The sequence below is a fragment of the Lottia gigantea genome (assembly GCF_000327385.1).
Source record: "Lottia gigantea unplaced genomic scaffold LOTGIsca_27, whole genome shotgun sequence".
NCBI lineage: Eukaryota > Metazoa > Mollusca > Gastropoda > Lottiidae > Lottia > Lottia gigantea.
This window is the reverse complement of record NW_008708846.1, coordinates 834,655-854,484: the sequence shown is the minus strand read 5'-3', so window position 1 is coordinate 854,484 and position 19,830 is coordinate 834,655. Positions and strand designations below refer to the sequence as shown.

At 33.9% G+C, this 19,830-nt stretch overlaps 1 protein-coding gene across 1 annotated transcript in view; it reads right to left on the bottom strand.

Moving 5' to 3' along the window:
- Positions 1-17,534, bottom strand: part of LOTGIDRAFT_117784 (hypothetical protein) — a gene marked incomplete at both ends in the record, with an annotated part of 68,920 nt that extends 51,386 nt beyond the window's left edge. The window contains 2 exons of the mRNA XM_009056246.1: positions 16,814-17,015; positions 17,412-17,534. Coding sequence (XP_009054494.1) covers positions 16,814-17,015; positions 17,412-17,534 — 325 coding nt within the window. The remainder of the gene's footprint in view (positions 1-16,813; positions 17,016-17,411) is intronic.
- Between the last annotated feature and the right edge of the window lie 2,296 nt (positions 17,535-19,830).

Genomic DNA, 19,830 nt, shown 5'->3' with positions numbered 1-19,830 from the left:
TAAAAGACCTAATATTCGGGTAGAAATTGACAATGATACAGATAATAACAATATTAATTGTTCTGATTTTAATAGTAAAATGAGCAATGCCCTGTTTACTTCTGCTGATGATGATACTTTAGTAGTAAATGATGGTACTGACCAGTCAATTTTGTGGCAGTTGCCCAAATTAAAAACTCCTGCTAGAGGGCCATCGATTGACCAGTCATTGGCAAATCTCATTGATACAGCTTGTACAACTCACTGTGAGACTGGAATGATTATAAGCAAGTATGATTTACCAGAAAAGATTGATGCTTGTTTGAAGATTTACGACGAATCATTTAAAGAAGTTCAGCAATTGGCAGCAACAGCTATTGTGCCTTTAGTAAAATTAGCGGAATTGCTAAAACCAAGCATAATTAAGAATGAGCAAGCTTAGTGCCTATTTTCAGATGCTTTAACCCTTATTAGTCAAGTTCAGTATCTTATAAGTTCTAAGAAAACGATATCTAATCAGACCTGTCCTTAAAAAGAAATATTATGACTTGTGTAACAATAATGTACTTATTTCTTCAATGTTATTTGGTGATGATATTATGAGAGAAATTAGAAAGTGTGATGCTTCAACTACTGTTACTTTACCGAAAATCAAATCAGGTTATAATAATAGAGTTATTGGTAACTATAACCAAAAAAAAAATAGAAATTTCTTTGGTAACAGAGGCCGAGGTGCTAGAGGTTCTTTTTCCAGAGGAAATAATAGATATCAGCCATATGGTAATTTTCAATATTCTGGTCAGAATTCTTTTAGAGGTCAACCTGGAAAACGTGGCAGACGGGCTTTTTTAGCTCAGGATCCGCATACCTCAGGAAGACAAGGGTAGCGGATGAGACTATTCCAGCATTTACCAGTGACCAGTGAGCATTTTAAACAGGAAACCTTTACAATGGTTCTTGATTTGTTCAATTGATCTCTGTGATGCATATTTTAGTTTACATATAGATGAGTCTTATCAAAAGTACCTCAAATTTGTTTGGAATGGACAAAATATAATTTTGTATCTCTTCCATTTGGGTTAGGTTCTGCTCCTCGTATATTTACCAAAATCTTACAAACTGTTTATTCTTGGTTTAGGTATTCATTGCTCTTATTATATAGATGATTCTTTGGTAATGGATACAAACAGTCAGACTTGTGCTAATAAAGCAAAACTTATGGCAGATACTTTGAGTTCACTTGGTTATAAGATTAATGAAAAGAAATCGGTTTTTGTTCCATCTCAAAGAATACTGTATTTTGGTTTTGTTATTGATACTGTTTTATTTAAAGTCTTTTTACCAGATTCCAAAGTTGATAAAATTTTACACTTTGCTTCATTACTCTTGAATTCAGTTTCAGTTAGCATCTTTCATTGGTCTTCTGGTAAATGCCTTTTATGCAATTTTTAAAGCTCCTCGTTTAAATAGCAGTAGTAGCAGGTTTAAATCCAGATTTAGATTTTGATAAGAAAATTAATCTTTCAAATGAATCTAAGGAAGATGTCAGATGGTGGTGTGATAATATTAGAAAAGAAAATGGCAAGCCTATTAAGCAAGACAAGCCAACATTTGTAGTTCAGACTGATGCCTCTCTTTTAGGTTGGGGGACTTATGTCATTGACACTCAACAGGTATGTCAGGCTAGATGGAATCAAGAAGAAGCACAATGTCACATTAATGTTTTAGAAATATTGGCTATGTATTATGCATTATGTATCTTGTTTTGCCACAAATCTGATTGTCATATTCAGACACAGAGATGTTTTAACTGTACCTTACAATTACCAGTGCCATCCTCTTCAAAAGAAACTATCTTTAGTCGAGTAATTGTCTCAGGAGACACCTTGAAATGCAAGGAATTCAGGAGTCATCTATTACCATTGTCTTGTCTTCATGGAAAACAGGTACCAACAAGCAACATGACTTGGCATGGAGGAAATGGTATGTTTGGTGTTTATCAACAGAAAATAATCCCATTTGTTCCTCTGAAACAGTAATTATTGATTATTTAACTTATTTATTTACAGAAGAAAAGAAGTCATATAGTGTGATTAATACACATAAATCTATGCTTATACAGACGTTGAAATTGTTAGACAATAGTTGGTGTTCTAATCCTATTTATATTCCTAGGTTTTTGAAAGGCATTTTTCATAGTAATCCTCCAAAACCAAAATATACATTTACCTGGAATGTGTCGACAGTATTGGCATACCTGAGAACTCTGTTTCCCCTACGTGAATTGAGTATAAAATTGTTAACTTTCAAATTGGTAGCTTCGATCACATTAACTACAGCTGCTAGAGCTCAAACCTTGGTTTCACTTAGATTATCTAATATGTTTGTGGGTGAGGAGAAGATGACATTTTCTTTTTCAGATCTGTTGAAAACATCTAAGCGGGGAAAAAGTTATCAGCTTGTTTTGTTGGGTTACCCTGATAAGGATCTTTGTGTAGTAGAAATTTTAAAATATTATTTGGATCAAACTGCAAGTAAAAGGAAATCAGATCAGTTAATATATTTTTCAGCTTTCAGACCAGTGACGACATCTACAATAGCTAGATGGTTGAAAGAGGTGCTTTGTGCTTCTGGAATAGATGTATCACTTTTTAAAGCTCATTCTTTCAGATCAGCGTCTACATCAAAAGCTTTCATGAATGGATGTTCATTGCAAAGTATTTTGAATCCTGCTGGTCTACAGATACAAATTTTCATAAATTTTACTTTAGAGAGTTACATTTAAAAGATATTACATTTGCATCAGCAGTGTTAAGTTAGGACTATGGTTGTACCTACCTTTATGGTACATGTACTGGTGTGTAGATTCTTCAGTCTTGTTTTAATCAGTTTTGTAACTTTCAAGTTGCTGTTTATACATGTGAAAGCAGAAGGCTTTATGGAAAATAATGTCCCCTCATCCAAATGAAGTATGAATGATGGATGAGAGGCATTATTTAAGTAAAGCCAGAGGCTGAGCATGTATAAATCATCCCACCTCTGTTATGGTTGTTTTATACTATGTACATGTATATGTTTATTTTGAGTATATTTTAAGATTGTCCCACCCAGATGTTATTTTTTATACAAAACTGCTTTCTTTAAATATATGATTGCTTACCATGTCGGACCGGTATTTATATGGTTATGTGTCATGGTGGATATCCAAGATGATATCCTAGTATGGGGTCCTACTCAAGAAATTCATGACCAAAGATTAAGCTTGACACTTGAAAGAATTCGAAACTCAGGTCTTAAACTTAATCGCAGGAAGTATGTCACTGGTGCTTATCAAATCAACTATCTTGGTCACATTATCTCTAATCAAGGAATCATGCCAGCTTCATCGAAAAATGAATATGCCTCCTCCAACAACGAAATAGAGATTTCTTGGATCTGTAAACTACTTTCTTTAAATTACACTCAAGGCTTTTTATTCACAAGAATACAGCAAGACTTCTTTCAATCCATTCTCAGATCATTAGGAATCATCTCAAAATCCATTCTCAGATCATTAGGAATCATCTCAAAATCCATCACAGATTCATACTGGTCTTCATCTATATCAACACCATCAGCCTTAGAAATGGAGGGGCATTTACATATAATTAAACGGTAGATCTGACATTTTTTGGTGCATTCTTTTGACAGCATATTTCTAAAAAGAATTCTTACCAGGCAAGGTAATATACAACCACTGGCAGCTCTGATTGTAATAGAATATATTTGATAGTACAGTAAATATTACCAGTATGAAATATTCAACCTTCAGACATACACTTCTTTTGAACTCTTTGAGGCGATACTGAATAATATTACCAAGTTTCATCAAAATCTGTCGAAAATTCTAGAGTGTTTACTAGCTAAAAATTGAACGCTTTTTCAAGAACTCATACTTATTATTTTTCGATCTTTCTGATTTTAAATAGGGTTCATCCTTGTTTGATAACAAACACTCACACCAAGTTTCATCAAAATCTGTCAAGGTTGCACCTTTAAAAGTGTTTACGGGCATTTCAAGAACAAGGGCAATAACTCACACTAAATATTTTCTGATTTTTCTGATTTTCAATAGGGTTCATCCTTGGGTAATAACAAACAACCATACCAAGTAACATCAATATCAGTCAAGAATTGTTCCTTGTAGAGTGGACATGGTGACAGCAATATATGCCCCCCATTTCATGTGGGCGTATAAAAAATATATTAATTTAATTGCTTGCTCCTAAAATCCTATAGTTCTTTCGTTTCCCAGATATCTCACAGGTCAGTGTTACAGTTCAGTTCAGGGAAAATGATTAGATGTTTGGAGTCAAGAAACATGTCTGCTCGGCTTTAGCATACTCCTGAATCAACAAATGAATCTAGCCTTTTAACACCACTAGATTTCATAAATTTAATGTCTTATTCTAACAAATTTTAAACACATCACCTAGATATTTTAAAATACAAATAGGTTTGACTTTTCGATCAAACCCTCCCTTCCCAGAAATACTTAAATTCCTAAACCAGTGGAGGTAAGGTTATCAAGCGTGTCCAGCATGAAGAACAGTTAATAAGTTTATCCACTTGATTATCCAAAATATTTACAGCCTGAACTTAATTACTTCATTTAATCATTGGATCATAATTTAAATCTGGAAATTGATGTACATTTGGTGACCTGGCCCAATGTTCGTCAGTTCTCCTTAAAAATTTGAGTCCTTTAAATCGTTTGCTTTGAAAGTCCATGAGAAGCCTCGTCAGCTGAGATCTCTCTAGTGTTCACATAATTCCACTGATCCACATTTGAATTGTCTCTAATAATTGATGTTGAGAGATGCCCTGGCAAGCTCAAATCGTGGTATTGTTACCTATTTAAAGGTTTACTGATGATTAGGATATCTTTATGTAGCTCGTATCACCGTATTAATCGAGTTTGAATTACTGTTACAAAAACTTCAGAGTTAATACACCTCGACATATTCAGATTTTCAAAATGTGGTAATTCAGCTGAAAAACTTTGACCATATAAATTCCTGTAAAAGTCTTTTTGAAGGTATAAAGATAGGAGGCCTAAGGATTGTAAACGCCACTTTCGACCTCTTCGCTTGAAAGGCTTAGTTGCAATGTTGAGTTTGTTAACATGTAATCTTGTCAGAAGAATTATTACAAGTAATTCCTATAGCACATTTAATTACTGAATGTTCTACTCCTAAGGAGTCTTATTAACTATTTTACTGTTGCTTATCCACTTGTGTAGATGAAAGCCACTTGATTTACAGAAGTATACCAGATCTTTAACTAAGTTTACAGCATTTGATTCGTTTATGAATGTGAAGAATCTTCCACATAAAAGTCATTAATAAACGTATTAATAACTTAATCCAGATATTCACTGACATTATCATGAGTAGTTGTTGCCATGCGACAATTACACAAGAGGGCGAATATACTACCCCAAATAATTGCCCAGTCATTTGATATTGTTTAGGTTCTAAACTAAACTCACCATTGGGCCATGACCATGGAAACAGGATGAAACATACTTTCACGATCTAACATTATAGCTATACGTCATAAGCGGGACTTCATCAAGACAACGTTGAGGCTGTTAGCAAGATTGAGACCAGATAACAAAACAACGTTAAAGACACACCTTCAAATGTTTACATTTGTAATTTTTGTTTCCGTTTTCGGTATATACGCTGTGCACAATCCAAACTAAGCAGATGAAATATAAACAATGACGTCATTTTAAGGTCCTTTTGAGGGCATGGACGTCATCTTTTTTTAACGTCAAATTTGGACCCTTCCTGGTGAAGGTATTTTGGGCAAATATTTAGTATGTTGTTCTGCACACCTTGGAGTACAAAATAACACCACAAAACAATTTTTGGCAATTTTATTGGGTAAGGGGTATTTCTAGCATACTTTGACCAGACATTCAGCTTTCCATTGGACTATAAAAACATTAACTAACATTGAAACCAAAATTTATCAGCCATCTAAACTTGATCATCACTGTACCATCATAATACAAAGACTATGCTACAAACTAAATCTAAATGTGACCAACCATACAACATCACCACATTAAAGGAAAACTTAAAGGCATTAACAATCTCACCATCATCAAGACTAATATAAGAATTAAAGTTATCATCTGGAATGTATTTGAACCATATCTGGACATATAATGGATTAGATGTTCAGTATACAGCTAAAATTACATCCATAAAGGCTGGTGAATAAAATGCCATACTCAACACAACTTATAAAAAAAATAATCACAACAAAGAGTTGCTCATTATTTACAAAATTACAGAAGCGAATATTAGATCCCTCAATAGGACATGGCTCTCTAAGGTTACACAGGTCCTGATTGACCATTACCAAACCACACTTCAAGAGAAGCTGACCACCATTCGTACCAAGTCTTTATCATCACCTGCTGTCGACCGCATCGTTTTAATAAAGTCAAGGGCAATATCTCAAAAACCGTTCATCGAAAATATGTCAAATTCAAACTTGACTGAGATCTTATCAATCTAAAGCATCACACTAATTTTAATCAAAATCAGATAAAAAAACTGTTGATGGACGGACCGACGGACAGGGGCAACGACAATATAAAAACCAGTTCAGACACTGAAATACATTCTTACCCCGGTGCCCAAATCCATCACATACAGTCCATCCTTGAATCATACGGCCATGATCCCAAACCTACTACCTAATATTCTTCATGTAGGCCTCAACAAACGTGACCAGCTACCAAAGACCTTGGCTTTAACCAAGCCAAGAAATTAATCGCTATAGCCAACAAAACCTTCCCAAACTCCAAGATCCTCATCACATGTATATCCATCTCAAATAAAATCTCGAAGAAAGCACAACAGAATTTCAGCACCCTCAACAACATGATGATGGAGTCCAACATCAACAGCGCAGCAATCTTACCACCCTACGAAGAAGATTTTTTATGAATTTTATTTATTGAACTTGTCTTGTTTCGTTTTAAGAATTTATGTATTTTATATTACGGTTCTGATCGTTTGTACTTGGTATTTATTTTATTCCAGATTTAACCATAAAACTATATTTTCGATTTCCCTAACAGGTCCAAATTATAAATAAAAAGAAAATCGATGCGGGGCAACAGATTAAAATATTTCGTTTCATGTCATACAAGTGGTCATTCCGGATTTTATCAGAAACCTTTAGTTTCGTCTTACAAGTCGTTTTTGTGCAGTTGGGCGCGATGCTGCAAGTTAGGCAATGCAGCAAAACGAACCTACTGCTATCAAAGAATGTTAAAAGTTTTGAAAAAATATTGGGTCACCTTGTCCTTTGAACCTGCTTTTCTCAGCAATTTGCTCAACATTTAAAATTATTATTTGAATTGAACCCATCTTACCCCTTTCCTTTCAAGTACAGTGGTGTAACCTATATTCGTGGATATAAGGATTCAACACCGAATTTCGTCAAAGTTTTTTTATGTCTTAGATGTTTCCTCAGATATTCTACAAAATAATTAAAATTGGTTTATTTCGGTTTTCTTTATGAACCCTTCACTTTGACCAATATTTCATGAGCAACCAACTCGGCATCGGAGGCAGAATGCATCACCTATTTTCGTGTACAATGTACATATAAATAAGTCTAGAAAACACGTTGTATGGATAGCGGGTGGTATAATTAACTTCTCTTAATATTTATCTTTAATCCTAAACAATTCCCAAATCAATAGATAAGATCGTTTTGAAAAGTAAACAAACAATTCCTGACAACCAGTTTGTGATAATAATATTCAATACAGTAGCTTAACTCCTCCCACCAGGATAATATATTGAGTTCCATATAGAACTATACTTGATTGACAGCTGAATGTTTCAACTTCAAGGGAGGTAATTAAGGAGAGAAAATATATAAAATGAAAGTACAAGATATAGGTCAAATACACTTAACAGGAGGTAATTGGATATGAAACTTACAAGGTAACAACTTACACTTACAACACTTATAACAGGTAATTAAGGGATTATCAGATTATTGGGTTGGTAATCAAGTTATTGTAATACCAAGCAGTGATTAATGGCCTTATACTTCATTAGACTAGATTTTGCATTTGACCGACATTGAAAGCCATGTAATGGCTAACCTATACTTGATGTCCGATAGAGGATATTGACCATCGGACATTTCAGCAGCCCTGTCAGTCATGTCCGGCATATAGAACCAAATCAACATCCCTGCTTTAAACTAATTACTGGGGATAAAAATACTGAGAGGCCTCCGCTAGGCCAAACTGTATTTAACTTGAGCCGCAAAATTCTCACACCCCTTTAGCATTCAATCTTAGACCGTGGACTTAAGTTTATTCAGACACCGTAGATAGCCAACATAAATTATCTCCGACCATCCATTGAACGATTTCAACGAAATCTCAGCTGCACATATTTTTTTCGAAACCACCCTCCACGTGGTGCTAGAACAATCCACGTGGACACCCCCTCCTTCCAGCCATCCATCCTGAAGTATTTAAAGCCTTTGCGAGTATGAATAGCCAAACAGCGAACCTTTCCATAACACACAAAAAGCCTTATCTCATACGAGTGGAACGTGAAGCATTGAACTTAGTTAAGAAAGACGATAGCATTGTTATTAAAAAGAGTGACAAAGGTTCATGTTGCGTCATTCTGAGTAGGGAGGATTACGTTTCAGAAGCAGAGAATCAACTGAATGATCCTAAAAATTATGCCATTTTACCAAAACCAATTTTCAAAGAAACTGCTAATATGATTAACAATATTCTGACTGATTTAGTCAAAATTAGTTATCTCAAACAGAAACAATATGACTATCTGTCTGCCAAACCTGATTGTCGTGAGAGACATTTGTACACTTTGCCTAAAATCCATAAGAATCCAACCAGTATCGATAACACTAATGGTTTAACGGCAGTTCGTAAAGCTTTTAATAGAAACCCAGATCCAACGATACAATTCCACAGCTTTTAGAGATTTGTCTTAGTCGAAACGATTTCACATTTAATGGTATAACATATTTACAAACTTCAGGGACAGCTATGGGCAAACCATTCGCCCCTTCGTACGCAAACCTTTTCATGGCAGAGTGGGAACGTGAGGTGTTGCCCCTTTGTCCATATGACCCACTTTTTTACGGACGCTTTTTGGATGACATTTTTATGGTTTGGACTTATTCTATGACAAAAGCATAGACTTTCTCGATACCACTGTCTTTAAGAGAGATTCCATAGCAGAAACAAATAAACTGGATACTAAAGTGTATTTCAAAGAAACTGATACTCATCAACTCAAGAGCTCCTTTCACCTAAAACATACCTTTTCTGGTATAATTTAGTCACAAGTTTACGATTTCATCGAATTTGCACAATATCTTCTGATTTCAACCAAGCCTGAACGATTGTTTTCTCAAAGCTAAAAGAGCGTGGGTCCTTTAAACGATATTTACGAAACATAAAAAATTACAACTTAGCACAGATAGCAGCTAAAAAAGGCTGTATTCCGAAGCACCTCCAGGTTTAAGGTGTGCTCCATGTTTGTACCTTTATATTCAAAGCACTTTAATTTGTAAGCAATTCTACGAATAAAAGGTACCCGATCCAGGAACATCTAACATGTCAACATTCGAATGTAATATATTTAATTTCATGCAAGAAATGCCCCAAACAATATGTAGGAAAAACTAAGAATAATTTACGAACCCGTTTTAATGTTCACAGGTAGGATATCAAATTAAAAAAAGACAAGCCTGTTTCTAATCATTTCAACCTCAACGACCATTTAATAGACGATCTCATCCTAATCCCAATTGAGTGCATAGAAATTGACTTGCCTGAAGATGAAACTACCTAATTCCATCGATCTAGGGAAGCCCATTGGATTGAGACATTCAATACAGCAAGACCTATAAGACTAAATATTCACGATAATGTAGGCATAGCACCCTTTGTTGTACCGTTCAATACAACCAGCAATCAACCAGCAATCGAGCAAGCAAGATAGTTCATGCCCACTATATGAGCCTTCAAGAGAAATTCCCCAATGTCTATAAGCAGAAAATGATAGTTGCATATTCAAAAAATAAGAACTTAAATGATAATATTGTTCATAGTAAACTAAAAACAATCAGTACACAACAGATATTATACTTATTTTTTTGAATTTCAGATCAGAATCAGAACACAAGAAAACCCAATATCAAGACCCTTAATCCCAATTTCTAAATAAAGTGTCTGACCACCCTAGGCCTGTACATTTGGGAGAATCAAACCCTCCCTTCCCTGCAACCAAAATCTGAGAATAAGATAAGAATGTGTTTAGATCCTCTCAAACGCAACCTATGTTATGTTAGAACCATTGAGGATGTGATTCCTAGACTAAGCGGTGCGAAATATTTCAGCATTCTAGATGCTAGCAATGGCTTTTGGCAGGTTGAACTCGATTCATCAAGTAGTAAGCTTTGTACATTCAATACGCTATGGGGAAAATACCATTTCGTTTAAGTGTGAGTGGTGACATTTTTCAAGAAAAAATGGACACAGTTTTCGGTAATCTAGTTGGATTGACTGGAATTGCAGATGATACTTTTGTTTATGGAATTGATGAGTTAAACCATGATAGAAATATTGCAAATGTTTCAGATACTGCTCTTAAAAATAATGTTAAGTTTAATCCAGACAAATTTCAGTTTAAGATTCAGGAAGCTTCATTTTTTGGCCATAAATGGACGCCTAACGGTTTAAAAGTTGATGAAAAGAAGATAAAATCCATTTTGGATATGAAGCCTCCAAATAATTTAACAGAGCTTCAGTTATTTTTGGGAATGATAAATTATTTACACAGGTTTTCACCTGTTTTAGCTCATGATTCTGAACTTTCACGAAATTTGTTAAAACATGATGTTCCATTTCTACGGCAAACTGAACATGATAAGTCATTTAATGAGCTTAAGAGTTTTATTACTAAAACACCTGTTTTAACATTTTATGATCCTGAAAAGCCTAATTATATTCAAGCTGATGCAAGCTTAAAAGTATTAGGTTGTGTTTTGTTACAGGATGGCAAACCTGTTTGTTATGGTAGCCGTTCATTAACTAAAGCAATATCGAGCGTGAACTTCTAGCAGTTTCATGGTCACTTAGGAAATTTCACCATTATGTTTATGGTTAAAGTGTTCTGATAGATACTGATCATAAGCCATTAGAAAGCATTTGGAAAAAATCCATAAGTAGTGCTTCACCCAGATTACAAAAACTACTTTTACAAATGATGTGACACTAAGATATATTAAGGTCAAAGAAAACATGATCGCAGACGCTCTGTCTCGCGTCAGTGCAATGGAAATGACTGATAGTGGCGATAATTTGCAAATCAATATTGATACTATAACAGACAGCATACCTGCTAGTCCTGCCAAACTATCAGAAATTCGCTATTTGACTATGATGATCCTATATTGTCCTAGCTTAGGACAATGCTACTTAAAGGTTGGTCTGAGTTTATATAAGAGTGTCCTGAAGATTTAAAACTGTGTCGGACATATCGTGATGACCTGTCTGTAGAAAACGGATTAATATTGAAAGGTTATCGTTTATATATAACAAATAGTTTACATGATCAAATGCTTGAGATAATACATAAAGGTCACTTAGGTACAGAAAAGTATTTACCTAAGGCTAAGGAATGCATATTTTTGACAGGTTTCTCTAAGGATATTTAAACTCTCACTCAAAATTGTGCCCTTTGCATCAAGTATAGCAAGCAACAAACTAAGGAGGGCTTACTACCTCATAGTACTCCAAGTTATCCATGGGAGAAACTTGGAACAGACTTGTTTCAATTTAAAGGTGTTACCTACCTCAAATGCTGTTATTAATAATCTCAAATCTATCTTTGGAGATTATGGTATACCTCAGCTATTAATTCCTGATAATGGTACCCAGTATAGTAGTGCTGAATTTACACAATTTTGTTCTACATGGGGGATAGAGCATATTACTTGCTCACTGCTTTATCCTCAAAGCAACGGCTTTATTGAAAGGGTGGTGCAAACAATAAAAATATATCTTAGCTATGTTAACTACCTGTGGATAACAAATTACCGCTCCTTTGTGTCTTGCTCAATAACCGTGTTTATAGAACAAAAATTGATGATGATTTCCTGGATCAATTGTCATATAGGCAAACAAAAAGAGCAATACGATATGAAACACAATAGTAAATCTTAAGTTAGAAGTGAATCAAAAAGTTGTAGTGTTTGACCAGAACTCTAGAACATGAAATCCTGGTATTGTTGAGAAACAAGTTTCTACACCTAGATCCTACATTGTATCTAATGAACATGGTAGCAAATTTCGTCTAAATAGATCTGTCATAAAGTCTATTGATAATCATGCTAGAACCAACAGTGGTCGCATAGTTAAACAAAAAGGCAAATTAGATTTGTAACCATTGTTCATCAGTCATACCTCTTATCAATTGTATTTTTATCACATTTAAGATAAGTGTTACGTATTTAGTTTGTTATTTTTTTAAAGGGGAGATGTGAAGATATCATATTAATACTATGTTTCGTTTTCTGTATTGTTGGAATACATACAAGCTGTAAGAAACAATAGTTCAAGGTCATTGATAAAAACATGCTCTTCTATGCAGTTGTTGTGACTTGAACCCCATATTAAAGAAATATACACACTTATGTACAGTCTGGATAAACTAAAAAAAGACTTTTTGACCTTTCTTGATAGGTAATTCTCTACGAATTTAGCTAATTAAGAATTAATTATGGACATGTGAGACAAACTGGTATTTTTCCCACTTCATTAGAACACCTCTACTTTCTATTCATATAAGTATTAAAATTTTCATTTTGCCTTGACTTTAAGATTTTTTAGATTTTTTGAAAATTCATTATTAAGCCACTACAGAATTTGTTATCATTTCTGACAGATGGTAGGGGGTGTATTTTACCTTGACTGGCAAGCTATCTTAGGTATTATGATACCTAATATGAATTAATGTTAGTCCTATATATTTATTTTGTTCAGATTTTATACTGGAATATAAATTGCGAGGATGAAACAAATGGGGAAATATTCTGCCTTCAATTAGCAGAATTGCTACAGATTACAAAGAAGGCAATATTTCAATATGGGTGAGTTTTTACAAAAGAGTCTGTGATGAAAGGCATGTATGATTTTTTTGGAGATAGTGATTGAAAAATATTCCAGTGTTGTTTCATGTGAAATGTACAAAATCAATTAATTCCAGGTACAGAAACAAGTCAATTAGTTAAGTTACAAGTGTATGAATGTGAAACATTTCTCAACATATAAGATTTACACACAGTTATTTCCCTTTAAACATTTAGAAAATAATATCTAGTAAAAATCACGGGTAAAAATATGTGGTTGTCTCCCTTGAATTTCATTTTTTATGAATAATCCCTGAAAAAAAATACAACTAAAGCCACACCTGGCAAATGTAGCAATTTGCAAAAAACCCTGAAAAAAATCAACTTTCGACCATAATTAGGTCGAATGCAAGAACTGTCTAAAGTTTTCATTTTTTAGAAGATTGTAATACCGAATGCCAGACATCATAAATGAAAGTATTAGCAGATAGCCAAGGTCAGTGTCCTTTGATCTTTGTAAAGGAGAAGATAAAAAAAGATCAAGATCATGCGATATAAGTCATCAAAATTTCAAACTGCATATGACTTTAAAACCGGAAGTTTACATAGGACAGTAAATATAAAAGTATAAATAGATAGCCAATACCGAATGCCAGACATCATAAATGAAAGTATCAGCAGAAAGCCAAGGTCAGTGACCTTTAATCTTTTACAGGAGAAGGTCAAAAAAGGTCAAGATCACGGGATATAAGTCATCAAAATTTCAAATTGCTACAAAACTGGAAGTTAACATAGGACAGTAAATATAAGATAGCTTGCCAGGCAAGGTAATATATGCCCACTGGAAGCTTTGATTTTGAATAAAAATATTTAGCAGTACAGTAACAATCACCAGTATGAAATATTCAACCTTCAGTCATACACTTCATTTGAACTCTTTAGGGCAATACTGAATAATTTTGAGTACGAGTTATAGCCCTTGTTCTTGAAAACGTGTTCAATTTTTAGCTTGTGAACACTCTAAAGGCAAATATTCAATCTTCAGTGCGGGATTGAATAATAAAACCAAGTATTGTCAAAATCCAGCAACAATCATGCCTTTTAGTGTTTTAGAGCTAAATTTGAAAGCAATTTCAAAAACAAGGGCAATAACTCATACTAAATATTTTTCGATTCTTCTAATTTTCAATAGGGTTCATCCTTGGGTGATAACCAACACTCAAGCCAAATTTCGTTAAAATCCATCAAGAATTGTCCCTTCTACAGTGTTTACGAGCAAAAAATTGAATGCGTTTTCAAGAATAAGGGCAATAACTAATATGAAATATTTTTCAATTTTTGTGATTTTCGATAGGGTTTATCTTTGGGTGATTAAAAACACTCACACAAAGTTTCGTCAAAATCAATCAAAAATTATGCCTTCTAGACTTTTTACAAGCTAATATTGAACGCGTTTTCAAGAACAAGGGCAATAACTCATACTAAATATTTTTCAATTTTCCTGATTTTCGATAAGGTTTTTCCTTGGGCGATAACAAACACTCATACTTAGTTTCATCAAAATCCGTCATGAATTGCACCTTCTAGAGTGTTTACCAGCGTTTCAAGAACAAGGGCAATAACTCATAGTAAATATTTTTCAATTCATCTGATTTTCAATATTGTTCATCCTTGGGTGATTAGTAACAACCATATCAAGTTTCGTCGAAATCAGTCAAGAATTGTGCCTTGTAGAGTGTTCACGAGCAATTGTGGACGGACGGACGGATGGACGGCCAGACCGACCGACCGACCGACCGAAAGAAGTGACGGCAATATACGCCCCCCATTTCATGTGGGCGTGTAAAAAATCGAAAAATATTTATTTATTGCCCTTGTTCACTTGTAAACACTCTAGAAGGCGCAATTCTTCATGGATTTTGATGAAACTTTGTGTGAGTGTTTTTTATCACCCAAATATGAACCTTATTTAAAATCAAAAAGATAAAAATAAAAATGTGCTTTTCATCTCTTTCCAGTGATATATAACAATTGTTTTTTAAGAAAAAATGAAATTCTTAAATTTGAGCGTTTTTACAATTTTTTTCCTCTTTGACTTGAGTTTAATGCATATCTGTATAAGCTTGAAATTTGGAACACATCTAGACACTTCGAATATGAATTCCTCTATTTAAAAGATAGCTTGCCAGGCAAGGTAATATACGCCCACTGGCACCTTGATTTTAAATAAAAATATTTGGCAGTACAGTCACATTTACCAGTATGAAATATTCAACCTTCAGACATACACTTTTTGAGGCGATACTGAATAATATTATAAGTTTCATCAAAATCTGTCAAGAATTGGGCCTTACAGGCTAAAACTTGAACACATTTTTAAGAACAAGGGCAATAACTATTTTTCGATAGGGTTCATCCTTGGGTGATTACATACACTCACACCAAGTTTCGTCAAAATCCATCAAGAATTATGCCTTCTACATTGATTACGTACTACAAATTGAACGTAGGGCAATAACTCGTACTAATTATTTTTCGATTTTTCTGATTTTCAATAGGGTTCATCCTTAGGAGACAACAAATACTCAAACCAAGTTTCGTAAAAATCTGTCAATAATTGAACCTTCTGGAGTGTTTAAGAGTCAAAAATTGAACACGTTTTCAAGAACAAGGGCAGTAACTCATATTAATTATTTTTCAATTCTTCTGATTTTCAATAGGGTTCATCCTTGGGTAATAACTAACACACACACACACAGTTACGTCAAAATCCGTCAAAAATTGCGTCTTCTAGCGTGTTTACGAGCTAAAAATTGAACGATTTTTCAAGAACAAGGGCAATAGGGTTCATCCTTGGGTGATTACGAAAACTCATGTAAAGTTTCGTCAAAATTCATCAAGAATTGTGTCTTGTAGAGTGTTTACGAGCAATTGCAGACAGACACAGGTGATGACAATATACGCCCCCCATTTTTCTTTTTGCACATGTTGAACTGTGGCACTTTTTTTTGCAAAAATGTTCCAACTTATCAGGAACTCGTGGCCTATGTACAGAATGTCTATGAAATTGGAATAGTTGCTGCAAATACTGCAGTCTAAGCAAGGAATGTGTGTAAGTTTCAAAAAAAAAAAAAAAGGATTGACAATTCGATAACAAACTGGGACTTTGTTGAATTCTTTTCTTTTTTTTTTTTTTAACTAGATGATGCCCTAGATTTATTTTGCCACAGCAACACATTGATATTGACTCCAAGGAAGTTGGTTACGATTCTGTCTGTATGAGGTAAGTTTGTAATTAAGTTTGGTTTCTAAACCTAAGGTTCTTGTGATGTGAGCATTGTGTACCATTCCCAAACCTTGCTCACGTTTTAGCTGTCAGTCGTTGCATTCTTCTTGTGTGTTTTTTATTGTTGTAAGCCCTACATGCCATTCAACCGGTTTTTTTACCCTTGGTGCTTATGTTTTTTCTGTATTCAAGGATCACATGATTTTCACTTTTTTAGAAACTTTCCACCACAATGAGCAGTGATCTGGTATAATCCTTACAAAAGCTATTGTTGTGTTTTGGCAATGTAATTTGGATGGATAAGTTTCGAATTTGCTATATATTTTTGGCAATTTTAGTGCAACATACCTTGTAAAGCTTTAAAACCTTGTAATGGTACCCTAGAACTCCCAGTAACAAACTGTAACAATCTGGCTCTCATCTCATCATTATAACAATCTACAGCTCTCCAAAACCATTTTGTTATATTGCTATCATTTGTGCAGTGTTTTAGTCGAGTATATTTCTTCCAATCAACAATATCTATTTTACCTAGACCACCTATCATCAACTGAAAACCAATATCATTTTATTAGCTTTTATTTCTTAGTACAGTTACCAATCAAATTTCTAATTGAAATCAGAACATGTCCATGTATTGAGTTTTCCGCATTGACCCAGATATATTTGATTACTTAGAGCAGAGGTCATCAGGTCGGGTCAAAAGATTGGAATGAATGTTCAAGGCTGACGTTAGACCCTATATGTAGTGGCTACATTAGAAATAAAAGCTAACAAAATACAGAGCAAAAAGTTTGTTCTAATTTTAGTTAGACTAATCTGTTTTATAATTTGATTTTCCATGCTACATGGGGAAATAATGCTCTTAATTTGGATGTATTTAGCCTATATTGGTGACAGCTGAAATTTCTTACTGTGAACAAAAATGAAATAATACTAATATTACCTCAAGCTCTCTTTCATCAAAGGGAAGTAATAAATGTTGTGGAATGATTTCATGAAATCCTTTTTGCAATGCTGAAAACTGGGAATCTATGCCTTGTAAAAATCTCCATTGTACGTACAACCTGTAATTAAATTAAAGTCACTGTAAATGATAACTTCTGATTAATTTGGAAATATTTATATTATATAATCAAATTAAAGTCATAACTAAACTTCAAGCTTAAGCACCATACAACATTCTATCAGTTTGCAGGCATAATTAATATTAAATATAAAAAAACATTGACATTTCTTATTATAATGTGCATGCCAACAATGAATATACCAATGACAACATTATTCCTGTATAATATCAGTCTCCAGTAGTATTTTTAAGGAGGGGGGATGTTGGCAATGTGCCATTACTAGTGCCCTCTAAAATCCATTGGGGAACTGAGGTGCTCTGATGTGGTCAGTTCCCTCCCTTGACTATTAAAACTCAATAATATATTTTCATCTATTACATTCCTTGAACTTTCAAAATGTATTGGTCAGTTCGCTATTTTTTTGTTGGCATGTACCTATTTGTAGTGTTTGTTGAGCAGCTATGAAAGGTGTGGTATGGTATGCGTACTCTTCTAGATATGTAGAAATACAATACTGGAGAGATTCATATAACCTCATTTTAAACTAAGTACCCTCAGATTCTAAATTCATTCAAATTAATATTTCATGGTCAATGAGATGTTAAGTGTTAAGAGACATACCACAGTTAATTTGGAATTGATAAATTGAAAAATAAAAAAAAAAATGCCTTTGAATGTTTGTAGTGTCCCACAAAAAACAATAGCTGAGTTGTGACATTTCTGACCCCTTAGATTTTAACCTGTCTTTCTATTTCTTAAAATAAAATCAAAAGTAATACACAATATGTAAAAGCAACCCACCAAAACCCAACTAAATTTACCAAAAATAAAATAATAATGGTCCTTGGAAATTGACCGTTCACTAGAACCATTAAACTACATTGAGAAAATATTGTCAAATCCAACTTTAATTGAAGAAAAAAGTTCAACCAGAAATCCGTTTTTCAAATTTTATTGACAGTTTCAGAGCAGGACAGTTCGATCTAGTTTAAAGTTTTAACATTTGGGACAGTTCTTTAAATATTTCATTACAAGTGTTACAAAGATTTCATTAAAGGGATTGTAAAGAGGTTTTCTAAACTTTTTATGTGCAACAGGGACTGATGAACAAAATGCTTCCAAGGAGTAACGTATCAAACGGTGTCCATATTCGATGAAGCGTCATCATTTGCTGCACTCAAAAATTAGTAGTGTATAAAGCAAACCAAAGGACACGAAGTAACTTACGTTACCTTTTTGGTTATCTGTGGTCAAGTGGTATTTTCATGAAAACCGTTCAAAAAGTTATGATGAAATCAATTTAATTGTGTTCTACAATGATTCAGCTATATAAATTGGTATACTGTTACAATTTTCCAGCACATTTATTTTAGTATGTACATGTCACTCAGTATTGTAATTCTACATAGATACCTGATACCACTTTTCATTATGAAATACTTGCTCACTTATTTGCTACTACCAATGTTTTGCCAGTATGTTGTTTGGATTTCAGGTATCATTTTAAGGTTTGGATCGTTAGTTAGTGGTTTTCTTGATTAAAAGTAGTCCAAAAGAGATTAAAAGAGCTTATTAGGCAGGTAAAGATAGGCTCAGAGAAGGGAGTACCCAGAACAAATTGTAAGATTTTGTTTCTCACCTGAAATAAGTTATATACATGTATGAACCCATACACAAAACCAGGTGGATCGGTTACCATGACAACCATGTCTTAATAGCTAAAATCCAAAATGGCGGCCATGGATTCATAAAATCATCAATATCTCTAAAACGATGCACTCTAGATAATAATGTATTAAGTGCAAATAGGAAATCGACCCCTCTGAGTTAAAAAATCACAACTTCATTGGTCTGTGACGTCATCATTTAATAAATGGGCAAAAAGGTTCACACATACATGTGTGGTTAAATTATGAATCGTCAACGCATTAAAAGTACGTAAAACATTAATAGTTATGGTGAGAAATACTGCATTAATTTCCATATTATAAACTGTAGTAACATACAAATAAAGAACGTGACATATTATGCTCCATACAAATTGTCTATAATTCGAATTCCTCATCATCAGAGTGTTCAGTAACCATTGGTGAGTTCAAACATGCTGTACCTGTACATTCGGAGCATGCACCAGTACAGTCAAATCCATTCTTTTTACATGAACATCGCTTCGAGTTACAATCACCTTTGCAGCTACATCTTATCATTTGCAGCAAAATGTCTGGTGCAGGTGGTAGTTTCATCTTGATAGCCTTGTATCTTTGATGTAGAAGAGTCCATCCCCACTCGTTTGAA